The following is a 14,146-nucleotide window of genomic DNA, read 5'->3' as shown; positions in this document are numbered from 1 at the left end:
TTTTTCTAAAAAAAAATCCTTAACTATTAGTGGAAAAAAAAAAAAAACAGAAGAGCACTCTCTCTTTCCCCTTGTGCAGTGCTGTAGCAATTGCTGTATGCTTGAGAGCCATGCCCTATCTTAGGGCGATATTGAGTGATACCTCTCTCAGCTTTTTTAGGGCTAAATCTTTGTCGGCCCCTTCATACATAAAGTTTTTCTGTTTTAAAATCCTGCATTGAAGCTTGGAGTTTATAGGCAGAATTGGAAAGCAGTTTTGTTCAAGTAGCCTATGGCTACTTGTGCGACTTCAAGGCTAATTTCCTATTGAGTGTGCAGTTGCCAATTTTTTAATTTCTGGATTTGGGGGAGCTCTTCCACATACTGATCACAAGCTTTTTTTTGTTGTTGTTTTGTTTTTTAATATTTTAAGCAGTTTCCCACATTACAGTGTACCTTCTTTGGGAGCTGAACATTCTATCTGTTCAGATTTCCTGATCTCTAGTAAGCTGGAACCTGATAAATCTTCCTTATTATTAGGAGATGAAAACAAGGCCTTGTAGGGAGAGAATCCAGATGCATTGAGAAAATTTTTAGGGAACCAGGTGACCTTGTAGTAGGTGACCTGAACAGGTGGGGCCTTCTACAACACAAGAGACATGATCTTGTGAAGGCACTTGAGACTCATCCCCCTACCGAATCATACCAGGAAAAACCTCAGGCAACAGGAAAGGAAGGAGACTGTAAGGAGCTAGGTACAGAATCTCATTCAGCTGAACTCCATTCCTCTGTTAGAGAAGTTATTTTTAAAAGGACTCTGACACAGAATTTTTACCCTGAACTGATTAAGTTCTGTTTCATTGGAATGGGTCTAAAATACCTGCCCAAGGTAGTTTTCACCTAATTTTATAATCAAGTAAAACTCATTTTGGAGGGAGAAGTCAGTATCACTTCTGAACTTTTCTCCCATTAGGACAGCAGAACATTCCCTAGTGTTTTAGGTCAGTGCATAAATTTTCCTACAATATCTTCCATAAGGAAAGCAGTTTCAGATGAGGTGAAAAGGGTTATTTTCTCCCTTTGAAATAGTATACCTTCAAGGAAATTAAAAATGTCATGACATGGATGTTTTTTTTTTTGGTTCCAGAAAGCTTCAAGCTTCCATTGCATGGTCTAAATATGAGTACATAACGTAATGACACTTGACTGAACTGTTCCTCTTTGTTGAGGGTTTTTTTTTGTTGTTGTTGTTTTGTTTTTAACTATAGGCCTGTTCCAGAAGTTTTTCCTTCTAATCCTTTCATTACTGTGTACTGGAACTTTTCCCCAAAAAGATGTAATGACTTTGAAATGAGATACTAGGGAGCTTTCATTCTAAATGAGTGAAAATTAAACTGCCTGGAGAGAAGTGGTCGTGACAAATTTTATCACGATTGGTGCTTAAGAGATAATTTAGTTTTGTTAATTATGTTCTCCAAATAGAAACAGTAAAGACAGTGGAAAATGAGAGTTTAGTATTACTGCTTTTTTTTTTTCCTTTTTGTTGCCCTTGTTACTTTTTATTGTTGTAGTTATTGTTGTTATTGATGATGTTATTGTTAGACCGGACAGAGAGAAATGGAGAGAGGAGGGGAAGACAGGGAGAAAAGACAGATACCCACAGACCTGCTTCACCGCATGTGAAGCAACTCCCCTGCAGGTGGGGAGCCAGGGCCTTGAACTGGGTTCCTTAGGCTGGTCCTTGTGCTTTGTGCCACGTGCACTCAGCCCACTGCGCAGTTATTACTGCTTTTCATCCCGGCTTCCATTAAGTACTATGTCTTAAGATTTGTACTTGGTATAAATGGAAAGTCTATCATTCCCAGCAGAAGGCACTAAGAATTGGCTAGCATTTAGTTGTCTGTTAACTGGCCTCTTTCTAAGGATACTAATCCACACATCCTACCCTCTTAAGGAAATTTTGAAGTAGCTGATAGTAGGCCTGTTATTTTAGTAGTTGGGTATGCAAAAAGGATGCTTTTCAAGAGTGATGATTGAGTTCTGGATTCTATTAGGTGGGGCCAGTTATATTTAGTAGGGTTTGGTTTGAAGTCAAGCTAGTTAAGCGAAAATGGATTGGATTGGATTCACTCATTGCTTTTCCAGTTTTAAAAAAGGAAATGTTATATATCACCCCTCTTTAATTTATAGTGTGTCCCTTTGGCTAGCATCTTGCTACATGAGAAAAGTTCATTTATCCCCATGTCTGTCAGTTTATAAAAATTACTATTCTTCAGGGAATTTGTCCCCATGGCCCTCTCTAATTGTATCCAGTACTCTCTTCTACTTGAAGGTTTTTTTCTCTGACCTCAGGTTCTGCCTATACTTGTAGAGGTTCCAGGGCAAAGGGGCAGCACAGTTGACCTAGATTTGCTCACCTCTCAGCATATCTTCATCTACTCTCCTGTATTCATCCCACAGGTTATCTCAAGAACCCGCTTCCTTGCTTGTCTGGGTATCTAGGATCTGTATATTTAGAGATCTATTAACCTTGTGATGGGAGTCTAAAAGGCTTAAGATGGTTTTTCTTCTTGGGTTGTCTGCTATCTGTAGTAGAAACAAAATACAAGGCTTTCTTCCTGGCCTCCATTCTGCTCAGTGTTAGCCTTATTAGCTTGTCTTTATTTATTTAGAGGCATTATGGATAAAAGTACCAATCAAAACTAATTCTGTATTACCTTTCTGGAAGGTTCTAGTCTGCAAAATGCTTTTTGTCTTCTCTGTCCCATAACAGCAGTATATCTTCTAATGAACTACTCTAACTGGTGCACAGTAGTTACTTAAAATTTAGCTTCTAGCTTTACTTGTTCCCATCTTTTGATTTCATGGTTTCTATTTCAGGCTTTGTGTAGGGCTCTTGGGTGGTGATATGATTTGGGAGTAGAGGGAGAGGGATAAGATTGCTAATTTTGTTTTGCAACTGGAAACCAATCTTGAAACAATAAAAATGTGTAACATTAGGTTAATGAGTGGCATTCTGTTTTAGCCTTATGAGGACTTAATTTGATTTCCTTTGTTAACATCTCCATTTTGGGAAGTTATTCCTTAGCTCCCCTGGGGGAAAGGTTCTGTTTTCAAGCATTGCTTTTTTTTTTTTTCCCCTATCTCCTCTCTCTTTAGCTGATTGTCTATTGCTGTTAGCAGAACACATCTTGCCTCTTGTGATTGGCCGTTAGTGAGCTAAGATATTGATAGAATTGATTTTAGTAACAACCAGAATTGGCCTGATTTCTTCTCAAACTACAATTTTCATTAAGTCAGATTTACAAACGAGAGACAGTATTTAACAAGTAAAATTGCTTTGGAGAGTTGAATGTTTTGTTAGGGGAATTTAGATCCTTAGTTGTAACACAGTTTAGTGAAGTTCAACTATCCTAAGGGAGGGTGAGAGAAACCCAGTCCTCTAATCAAATTAGCTTCCCATTCAGTAATGTATTAATGTACCTAACTTCCCAGGGCTGTTTTCTCAATGATCTGTTGGGGTTTGTCTTTTTTATTTTTCCTAGAAAGTGGTCAATGTAGTTGAATTATTGCATTTTTATCTGATGTATAGTTGAACTTTATTACAGGACATACAGAAACTTCTTGGCAACCCATTCATCCAGTGGGTTTGTTTTGTTCTCATCTTAGAAACGTTGATCATGGGTTCGGGTCCCATAGACCCCAAAGAGCTCCTCAAAGGCCTGGATAGTTTTCTTAACCGAGATGGGGAAGTCAAGAGTGTGGATGGAATTTCCAAGATTTTCAGGTGGGTCTACCTTTTGTACTGAGTGAAGATTATGTATTTTGTATGTAATATAGCTATAACTAATAAAGATAGACATGATTTCCTGAAGTGGAAAAGGAAAGTTAACAGAACAATACTGAGATCGTTATTTTAGAATAAATGTTAGCAATACTCAGACATCCTCAACCCCAAGGGAGTCACTTTTTAGGAGGAAGGAGCAGATAGACCATAAATATATAGTCATAAATCTTGGCTCTGCATGGGGTCAGACTTTACATAGCCAAAATATTCTTTCAGGACTCCTCCTTAAGTTTCCCTGTGAAAAGTCATTAAATGAGTTTACAAGACTTAAGGAAAGATGGCTGTTACGGGTTAAGAATGCTCACCTGGAAGCAGAATCAAAGGTGTTTTATGTGGGAGAGAAACAGTGGAGCTCATCTGCCCTGATTGAGACTTGAGTATCTTCTCCTCTGGGTTTCCATTTTAGTCTAGATCTCTCACATCTTCCTAGAGGCCTGTATGATCCTTTTTAGCAAAATCCCAAACTATAATGGATCTCCTAGGCATTCCCACAGGTTCTTTGATTGAAGTAAGCCACTCTCTAGCTGCTGTATTTCTGACCTTAATTCATCTCTTACAGTCTAATGAAGGAAGCACGGAAGATGGTGAGCCGATGCACTTACTTGAACATTCTCCTGCAGACTCGGTCACCAGAAGTGCTGGTCAAGTAAGTAGGGAATCTGTCTAGCTGGGGTGGGAAGATGTTAGAGTCAAAGGAAGGTATCAAGAATGGGATCTCTAAGATTAAGGGTGGACTAGGAGTGTGGGCTGTTGGTACTAACAAAGCCTTGTAAGGACTTTACAAACTTTTATAATTGTTTGCAGGTTTATTGATGTAGGTGGCTACACACTTCTTAATAACTGGCTGACATATTCAAAGACAACCAACAACATTCCCCTCTTGCAGCAGATCCTACTGACTCTGCAGCACTTACCACTCACCGTGGATCATCTCAAGCAGGTACTTTGAGTCTCTAATGTCAATATTACCTTCTTGTTTTAACCTTAACAAGTGAAATATTCATACCCATGCATTCTGGGGTGTGGTGCAGTGTTGAACCCTCAAGGATGATAATCCTGAGTTTGATCCCTGGCAACACACATACCAGAGTGATGCTCTGATTATGTCTTTCTCATGAGCGAATCAGTAAATCTAAGAAAAAAGAAAAAAAAATACTTGAACCCACTCTAATGTGGCTGCCTTGTTGACTCGTGAGATAGAATGGTAGAAATAAAAATTTACAAAGAGACTCTCTCGGCCTTAGCGCCATCTTCCTAGAACCCTTGGCACGATGAGAGCCAAGTGAAGGAAGAAGCGAATGCGCAGGCTGAAGCGCAAAAGAAGAAAGATGAGGCAGAGGTCCAAGTAGACTTGTGCACCATGGAAGCCACAGGAGCAGAAATAAGGGATCCCGGAGGCCAGAGGCGCTGGTACAAATTGGACTTCTGTGCTGCAGCCTAGAACTTGTTTCAGCGGTTCTAGAACCTCATCACCATTTGATCCTACACGACCATCTCGAGTGACCTTCATTGCTTATAACAAAACACAGTCCCTTTTGCTCCTTTGCCTTGGACTTGACATTCTGGACTAGTTCTGCTCTCCTTTTGGCTGAATGTAACCCGTGTACAATAAATAACCTCTTCTGCTATCTTAGCTGAAGGGAGAGAGAGAGAGGAAAAAAAGGAAATTTGCAAAGAGAACACTAGGTTCAAAATCACTGCTCACTTCTAACTTACAGTGGTGCAGGGGGCTGAATCTGGGCGATTGGAGTCTCAGTTATGAAAACCGCTTTGCAGAACCATATCCAACCCCTCCCCCATACTCCTGGGACAGTATATAATCTGAGCCTCAGGTTTTCATCTATAAAATGGGAATAATTGTACCTACCTAATTGAGTTCTCAGGATTAAGTAACTATAACTTTGAGGGATTTTTATAAAAGGTGAAGTGTTACATTAGCATTAATTGTTGTTAAAGGACTATAAAGGAATTGTAAGTGATTTTGTGATTATTACTTCTGAGTGAGATATTTTCTCCTGACATTTATCTCATTTGTCATAGAACAATACAGCCAAGCTGGTGAAGCAACTGAGCAAATCAAGTGAAGATGAAGGTAAGGCCTGGGCCTCTTTCCTATACTTATATTTAAGTACTTGAGTCTTTCTCCCTATCTTTGGATTTTTGTCTCTTCCTTCCGTCTCTTTAAAAATATATATATATTTCCCTTTGTTGATTTTTTTGTTGATGGATGTGATGCTGAATTCATGTCTATTTTTAGAAGAGGTAAAGCAGAGAGAGATCTGAGCAATAGGGCTGGCATTGGCACGGCACACCAGCATACATACGTGTTACCATGTTCAATAACCGGGTGGGTACAGGCCGTTTGTGTCCTCACGTGCAGAAGGAAAGCTTCATGAATGGTGAAACAGTGCTGCAGGTGTCTCACTGTCTGTTCCTTCTCTCTTGATTTCTCAATTTTCCCCCATCTCTATCCAATAATAAATAAGTAAATAATATTTAAAAAGAGAAACCAAAGCTTCCTACAGTGTGCTGGAGGCAGGACTTGAACCTGGGCAAGGGAGTTGTAGTTTTTATTTTATTTTTATAAATATATTACACACATTTATTATGGAGAGGAGACTAGAGCACTGCTCAGTTCTGGCTTATGGTGGTGCTGGGGATTGAACCTGGGACCTTATAGTCGCAGGCATGAGAGTCTTTTGCATAGCCGCTATACTGTCTCCCTAACCCAAATTGTAGTTTTTGTTATCTTAGTTTAATATTGATTTGATTTGATAGGACACAGAGCAATTGAGAAGGGAGAGGAAGAAAGACACCTGCAGCATTGCTTTACCACTTGTGAAGCTTCCCCCCTGCAGATGAGGAGTAGGGTTTTGAACTCAGGTCCTTACACATGTTGTGTGCACTCAATCACATATGCCTCCTTCCAGCCCCTCCAAGTTGTAGTCTTTAAACTTAACCTCATATTCTTTTTTTTTTTAAATATTTATTTATTTCTTCCCTTGTTCTATTGTTGTATTGTTGTTATTTATGTTATCATTGTTGGATAGGACAGAGAGAAATGGAGAGAGGAGGGGAAGACAGAGAGAGGGAGAGAAAGACAGACACCTGCAGATCTGCTTCACCACCTGTGAAGCGACTCCCCTACAAGTGGGGAGTCGGGGGCTCGAACCGGGATCCTTATGCCGGACTCCCGTTAACCTCATATTCTTAAAACTCTGTGCTACCTTTTTCCATTACATAGTTTCTTCGTCTATTATCAACCATATCTTTTCCGTTGCAAGAAGAACCATATTCTAATGTTTCCCTTTTTTCTCACTTGCAGACCTTCGGAAATTGGCTGCGGTCCTTGTCAGCGACTGGATGGCTGTTATCCGCTCTCAGAGCAGTACCCAGCCTGCTGGTAAGCTCTTTGGTCCTGTATTCTTTTCCATTGGATTGTGGCTACAAGTAACCCTTGGCTGCTTTACCTGAAATTGACCGTCTTTTTATAAATTTTTTTCTACTTTTTTTTCCACAATAGAGAAAGATAAGAAAAAACGTAAAGAAGAAGGAAAGAGCCGAACTATTCCTCCTGAGAGACCTTTGACTGAGGTGAAAACTGAGACTCGGGCTGAAGAGGCCCCAGAGAAGAAAAAGGAGAAGCCCAAGTCTCTTAGAACTACAGCACCTAGCCATGCCAAGTTCCGTTCCACAGGTAAGGCTGTTGGCTGGCCTCAGGAGCGTGTTTAGGTAATAGATGCACACCCAGAGCCTTCTGGTGCACTAGTCACATTTATGGTTGGATAAACATGTGAGAATCGGGGGGAGCTTTGTGAGAGTGATATATATCAAGATTAGATGAAGAATTTTGTGGTCCAGGAAGTGGCACAGTGGATAAGGCTATGGAATCTCAAGCATGAGGTTCTGGCTATTTCTCTCTCTCCTATGATTTCTCACAAATAAATAAATAAACATCTTTTTTTAAAAAAATTATTTTGGGGGGCAGCATTGGCACACCCAGTTGAGTGAACCCATTGCCATAAGCAAGGACTCTCATTTGAGCCCCAACTCCCCACCTACAGGAAGGATACCTGCAGTAGAGCAGGTGTGCAGGTATCTTATCTCCCCTTCCTCATCAATTTCTCTATCCTATATTAATTAATAAAAACAGATTTCTGGGTGGGAACATGAAGTAGTTGTGCTTGGGTCACAAATTCAACACACTTGTCTTTTTCCCCTCCAGGTCTAGAGCTAGAGACGCCATCTTTGGTGCCTGTGAAGAAGAATGCCAGTGCAGTAGTGGTTTCTGACAAGTACAACCTTAAACCTATTCCCCTCAAGCGACAGAGGTATGGACCAATTTCAAGGTTTCTGAATGGGCTGGGCTTTCTGTGGTGAAGGAAAAGTAAATGATGTTGACATATTCTCTCCTATCAGTTCTGCTGCTGCTCCTGGAGATGTTGCACCCCCTGCAGAGAAGAAATACAAGCCACTCAATACAACACCTAATGCCACCAAAGAGATCAAAGTGAAGATCATCCCACCTCAACGTGAGTGTAATGTGGGAGATTGATTGTACCTTGAGTTAGGAGCAAACTTTTTACATGGGATTTTCCTTTGATTTCTTGGTGTTCTTAATGTCTGCGCCACTGAAAGTTTCCAAGTAGGGGATTAGTTAAGAGTAATTTAGAGTAATTTTAGAGATAGGTGGTCCGGGAGGTGGTGCAGTGGATAAAGTGTTGGACTCTGAAGCTTGAAGTCCTGAGTTCTATCCCTGGCAGCACATGTGCCAGAGTGACATCTGGTTCTTTCTCTTCTCTTCCTATCATTAATAAATAAATAAAATCTTTCAAGAGAGATAATATAGATAGGTGTGCTGTTCAGTGATTGGTTAGGGGAATTTCTAGTTGGCAGGATAATCATATTCAAAGGTGCTGGCTTCCTCAGTTATTTGTGCTAAAATTCATACCCAAAGTCACACCCGGAAGAAAAATGAGAATTTTGGACTATGAAGATATCTTAGCAGATGTAAGGCCCTGAGTATGATCATATGCAGGTGCTTACTGGTAGAGTAGTGCTCTCTATCTGTTCTGTCCCCCCCCCCCCATTTCTCTGTCTCTCTCAAAGAATATTTTATATGAATCCTGCATATGCTTCCTAGTCACCTTGAACTTGTTGTGTCATAGGTTGAAGTAGGGTTTCTGTTGATCCATTTATGCCTAGACTGTCTATGGGAATAGAACACTGAAGTTCAAAGTCTAATGATACCATTTTATGGGTTTTTTTTTTTTTTTTTTTTTTTTGTAGCTATGGAGGGCCTGGGCTTTCTAGATGCTCTCAATTCAGCCCCTGTTCCAGGCATCAAAATTAAGAAGAAGAAGAAGGTGCTGTCACCTACAGCTACCAAGGTATGGGTCTGGGCAGGAAGTGTCAGTGATGGGGGACTGGGTGGTGGAACAGCATAAGGATTCTTGTCCAAGCTCCCGGCTCCCCACCTGCAAGGGAGTCGCTTCACAAGCGCTGAGGCCTGTCTCTTTCTCTCCCCCTCTCTGTCTTCCCTTCCTCTCTCTATTTCTCCTGTCCTCTCCAACAACAATAATAATAACTACAACAATAAAAACAAGGGCAACAAAAGGGAATAAATAAGTACTTAAAAAAATTATTAAAAAAAAAAAAAAAGGCCTTGGTACGGTGAGGTAGCATTGTGGTTATGCAGACAGACACTTATGCCTAAGGCTCTGAGGTCCCAGGTTCAATCCCCCACACCACCATAAGCCAGAGTTAAGTAGTGCTCTGGTATTTAAAAAATAATAATAATTAAATAAAAAAATCTGAGGAACAACAAAAACAGCTAGGAGTGGTTGGTATGGGCAGGGTTTTGACTAGAGAGATGGTATAATGGTTATGCAAAGCAACTGTCATGCCTGAAACACCAAGGTCCCAGGCTTAGTCTCTAGCACCAAAGCCATAGCTGATCAGTGCTCTGGTAAAACATAAAAGGGGAAAGGAGCAGGAGAATACTTTTGCCTTAGATGTAGGTGGTGGTGGTAGGACAGTGTTAGAGAAGGCAAAAACTTCTATAGGAACCTGTGGGGGGATTCTTCTTAGATGTTTGACTAATTGCTTTACCTTGATGTTGATCAACTCATTAACTTCTTCTTCCACAATAGCCAAGTCCATTTGAAGGGAAAACAAGCACAGAACCAAGCACAGTCAAACCTTCTTCCCCAGAACCAGCACCCCCTTCTGAGGCAATGGAAACAGAGCGTCCAGGCACTCCAGTTCCCCCTGTTGAAGTCCCAGAGCTCATGGATACAGGTAAGTCTGTCAGTGAGCTTAGTTTTACAAGGGCAGTGGGGTGAGTTGTGAAAAGAATGAGGTCTGAAACCTCTCCTGTTTACAGCTTCTTCGGAGCCAGGAGCTCTGGATGCAAAGCCAGTGGAGAGTCCTGGAGATCCAAGCCAGCTGACCCGGAAAGGCAGGAAGAGGAAAACTGTGACCTGGCCTGAAGAGGGCAAGCTGAGAGAGTATTTCTATTTTGAACTAGATGAAACTGAACGAGGTGAGAAGTCCAGTTTTTTATTTTATGGGGGCGGGCATTGAAAGTTTAAAAAGAATATGCTCGGTTGTACTTAACTTGCTTGCTTTTTCTTCTTGACACTAGTAAACGTGAATAAGATCAAAGACTTTGGTGAAGCAGCTAAGCGAGAGATACTGTCAGACCGACATGCATTTGAGACAGCTCGGCGTCTGAGCCATGATAATATGGAAGAGAAAGTTCCCTGGGTGTGCCCTCGTCCTCTGGTTCTGCCCTCACCACTTGTCACTCCTGGAAGTAACAGTCAGGAGCGATATATCCAGGCTGAGCGGGAGAAAGGAATCCTTCAGGAGCTTTTCCTGAACAAAGAGAGGTGAGTAGAATAGGATTCAAATCCTGAGTGTGAGCACTTACACTCCCCAAAGGAATATATCCTGAGGGTATTTTATTTGCCAGAGCACTCCTAAACTCTGGTTTATGGTGGTTCTGGGGATCTAGTATGCTAACTCCCTAGTCTAATCGTGGGGGTAATGGAGATTAGGAAGAAATCTGAAGGCAAAATAAATAATTTGATCATCACTTTTTTTTTTCCATCACCTATGTTGTTCCTGATAGTCCTCACGAGCCTGATCCTGAGCCCTATGAACCTATACCCCCGAAACTCATCCCCCTAGATGAGGTGAGTATTCTGTGCTGGCGGGAGCTTTGATGTTTCTAATGCAGCTTTCATGTGGGAATACCTCTTCATTCTTGCAGTCCTCATACTTGTGCTTTTTTTCTTCTAGGAATGTTCCATGGATGAAACTCCTTATGTTGAGACTCTAGAAGCCGCAGGGGCTGGTGGCTCACCAGATGGGGCAGGGGGCTCGAAGTTGCCTCCGGTTCTGGCCAATCTTATGGGAAGCATGGGTGCTGGAAAAAGCCCCCAGGGTCCTGGAGGAGGAGGCATCAATGTCCAGGAGATCCTCACATCCATAATGGTACACACCTTTCTTTCCTCTATACCCCAGCCCTCAGCTTTCCACTACCCTTCCCCTTTGGTTTCCCCTTTTCTCTACTGGTATACCGTCTATAAACCTTGTTTTCTGTTTACTTTTCCTCACAGGGTAGCCCAAATAGCCATCCATCAGATGAAATGCTGAAGCAACCAGACTATTCAGACAAGCTGAAGCAGATGCTAGGTAATTATCAGCCTGATGGGGGGGGGGGGGTTACAGGGTGGCTACAGTAGAAAAGTGGAGTTATTACCACTTGATGGCACAACATAGAAACAGAGAGCATTGTTCTCTGCCAGGTTGATCGGAATGGGCCATCTGCCACTCTTCTAGAATCTTCTTAATGTTTTACCCCTTCATTAACAGTACCACACGGACTCTTGGGCCCTGGTCCAATAGCCAATGGTTTCCCACCAGGAGGCCCTGGGGGTCCCAAAGGCATGCAGCACTTCCCCCCTGGACCTGGAGGACCTATGCCAGGTATGTGATTAGTGAAAGGTTAAAATGGGCTTCTCTGCTTGATTTTAGCCTAGTAATAGTATAGGACTAATTTTAAAAAAAGGTGAAGGGTGGTCTAGGGTAAGGAATGGTGGTCCCTGAATATAACAGTTGAGATTAATACTCTCTCTCTTTCCTTAACAGGTCCCCATGGAGGCCCTGGGGGCCCCGGTGGGCCAATTGGTCCACGTCTTCTCGGTCCTCCACCTCCTCCTCGAGGGGGTGATCCCTTTTGGGATGGGCCTGGTGACCCCATGCGGGGTGGCCCAATGCGAGGTGGTCCAGGACCTGGTCCTGTTCCATACCATAGAGGTCGTGGTGGCCGAGGAAATGAACCACCTCCTCCTCCTCCTCCATTTCGAGGAGCCAGAGGAGGTCGCTCTGGAGGTGGACCCCCAAATGGACGAGGAGGCCCCGGTGGAGGCATGGTTGGAGGTGGTGGACATCGCCCCCATGAAGGCCCTGGTGGGGGCATGAGCAGTGGAAGTGGACATCGCCCCCATGAAGGCCCTGGAAGCAGTATGGGTGGAGGTGGGGGACATCGCCCCCATGAAGGCCCTGGCAGCATGGGCGGGGGCAGTGGACATCGACCTCATGAAGGCCCTGGTGGGAACATGGGTGGCAGTGGTGGACATCGTCCCCATGATGGTCCTGGACATGGGGGTCCCCATGGCCACAGACCTCATGATGTCCCTGGTCACCGAGGCCATGATCATCGAGGACCACCCCCTCATGAGCACCGTGGCCATGATGGCCCTGGCCACGGAGGAGGGGGCCACCGAGGACACGATGGAGGCCACAACCATGGAGGAGGTAAGGAGGTTGTCTTCCCCCATTTGGCTTTTGGTCCCATACAAGTTTCTAGGCAGTGTCACTACCCTGAGTGTGCCTGGCTGAACATGAGAGCTCTCTGTTCCCAGCATGCATGGCAATTCATACCCTTTGTCCCACTCTCAAATCCTAAAGACACTGTCTCTAAAAAGTTAGCAGGGTTCCATAGACTGGGAGGCTGCGGGTGGCATCTTAAGTCATTCCCTATCTAACCATTCCACCATCATTCCCACAGACATGTCAAACCGCCCTGTTTGCCGACATTTCATGATGAAGGGCAACTGCCGCTATGAGAACAACTGTGCCTTCTACCACCCGGGTGTCAATGGGCCCCCCCTGCCCTAGGGATCACCTGCCTGCTCCTCTCACACACCCCTGTGGACTGTAGCCTTGCTCCTTCCACCCTGTGTTATGGCTTCTGTGAGGCCCATTTTCCCCTTTCCCCAGCTGATGAGGAGCCGGCCCCTCAGTTCCCACCTGCTTGGGTTCCTGGGGGTTTCTGATCACTGGTGCGCATTGATGTACATATTTTCCTCCAGTCTGGGGAGGAGAGAGACTGGACACATTCTGTACCCTGGACTGCTGAAGAGGAGACCCAGTTGACTTCACTTTTTGAGGAGATCTGCCCTGTACTTCAAACCCCTTTCCAGTATTACCCTTGATGCCTGAGAACCTAAAGCTTGTCATCCTGGAGAAGACCTTTACTCGTCTACTACGGATCCTTCACATGCACATACAACTTTGACATGGGATCAGCTGCACCTATGAAATCATCCCCGCCAAGTTCATGATTCCTCGTAGAGTGAAGAGAGAGTGAAAGGGGTAGTCCCACTGCACTGAGAGAACTCAATCAGGCTGGACTTGAGTTCTGGAACACATCCCCACTCTTCCCCCTGACACAAGATTTACATTTGGATCTTCAAGACTTTGCGACCTTCTAACAAACACCTAAGTTTGCATCATGGGTCTGCCTGGTTCAATGATGACATCTATATGTATGCTTTCAATGAGTTTTAGCTGGCATGGGTGAGGCCAGTGGTGTTGCTTCACCCTTCCCTATAGTTTAGTCTAGAAACTATAAAACACCTCAGTGAGACCAGCTTTCATCAACTTTTGCCCAGCATACTGGGCCTGATAGTCACACTACATGCACTGCCTTTGGGAGTGAGCGTGCTCCTTGCCCCTACATGGAACCCTGTCGGTGTGAGGCCTCCAGCTCCCTTGCCCCGTCAGCCACTGCTGAGTCCCCACCAGGTTCCTCCTGTGTGGATTTGACAAGATCACATCCCTTTCCCCAGCTGTCCCCTTCACCTGTCTCAGCATCAGTTGTTTTCTATGAAAACAGTGGATTGGTTGGGTTTTGTGCAGGGTCTTGGGTTAGAGCCACAATGGATTTGAGGATGATTATTTTTTCTTTTGGTTTTGTATATTTTGTACATTATTAATAAAATGTGGAAAGAGAAGCATCTTATTTAA

At 43.4% G+C, this 14,146-nt stretch overlaps 1 protein-coding gene across 3 annotated transcripts in view; it reads left to right on the top strand.

The window, feature by feature from the left end:
- Positions 1 to 14,146, top strand: part of PPP1R10 (protein phosphatase 1 regulatory subunit 10) — an 18,312-nt gene extending 4,166 nt beyond the window's left edge. For 2 of the 3 annotated variants that reach the window (XM_060189389.1, XM_007532295.3), the window contains exons 3-20: positions 3,649 to 3,766; positions 4,386 to 4,472; positions 4,631 to 4,766; positions 5,867 to 5,918; positions 7,152 to 7,229; positions 7,350 to 7,523; positions 8,052 to 8,157; positions 8,246 to 8,358; positions 9,116 to 9,216; positions 9,979 to 10,126; positions 10,212 to 10,370; positions 10,473 to 10,719; positions 10,962 to 11,025; positions 11,132 to 11,326; positions 11,452 to 11,527; positions 11,708 to 11,821; positions 11,984 to 12,652; positions 12,906 to 14,146. In XM_060189389.1, the coding sequence (XP_060045372.1) occupies positions 3,660 to 3,766; positions 4,386 to 4,472; positions 4,631 to 4,766; positions 5,867 to 5,918; positions 7,152 to 7,229; positions 7,350 to 7,523; positions 8,052 to 8,157; positions 8,246 to 8,358; positions 9,116 to 9,216; positions 9,979 to 10,126; positions 10,212 to 10,370; positions 10,473 to 10,719; positions 10,962 to 11,025; positions 11,132 to 11,326; positions 11,452 to 11,527; positions 11,708 to 11,821; positions 11,984 to 12,652; positions 12,906 to 13,015 (2,736 nt within the window). In that variant the 5' untranslated portion in view covers positions 3,649 to 3,659 and the 3' untranslated portion in view covers positions 13,016 to 14,146. Of the gene's footprint in view, positions 1 to 3,648; positions 3,767 to 4,385; positions 4,473 to 4,630; positions 4,767 to 5,866; positions 5,919 to 7,151; positions 7,242 to 7,349; positions 7,524 to 8,051; positions 8,158 to 8,245; positions 8,359 to 9,115; positions 9,217 to 9,978; positions 10,127 to 10,211; positions 10,371 to 10,472; positions 10,720 to 10,961; positions 11,026 to 11,131; positions 11,327 to 11,451; positions 11,528 to 11,707; positions 11,822 to 11,983; positions 12,653 to 12,905 lie in introns of those variants that run through there. The other variant, XM_060189390.1, reaches the window with a different exon arrangement.

This window comes from Erinaceus europaeus, chromosome 4 (genome assembly GCF_950295315.1).
Source record: "Erinaceus europaeus chromosome 4, mEriEur2.1, whole genome shotgun sequence".
NCBI classification, from domain to species: domain Eukaryota; kingdom Metazoa; phylum Chordata; class Mammalia; order Eulipotyphla; family Erinaceidae; genus Erinaceus; species Erinaceus europaeus.
This window is presented reverse-complemented; position numbering and strand designations above follow the sequence as displayed.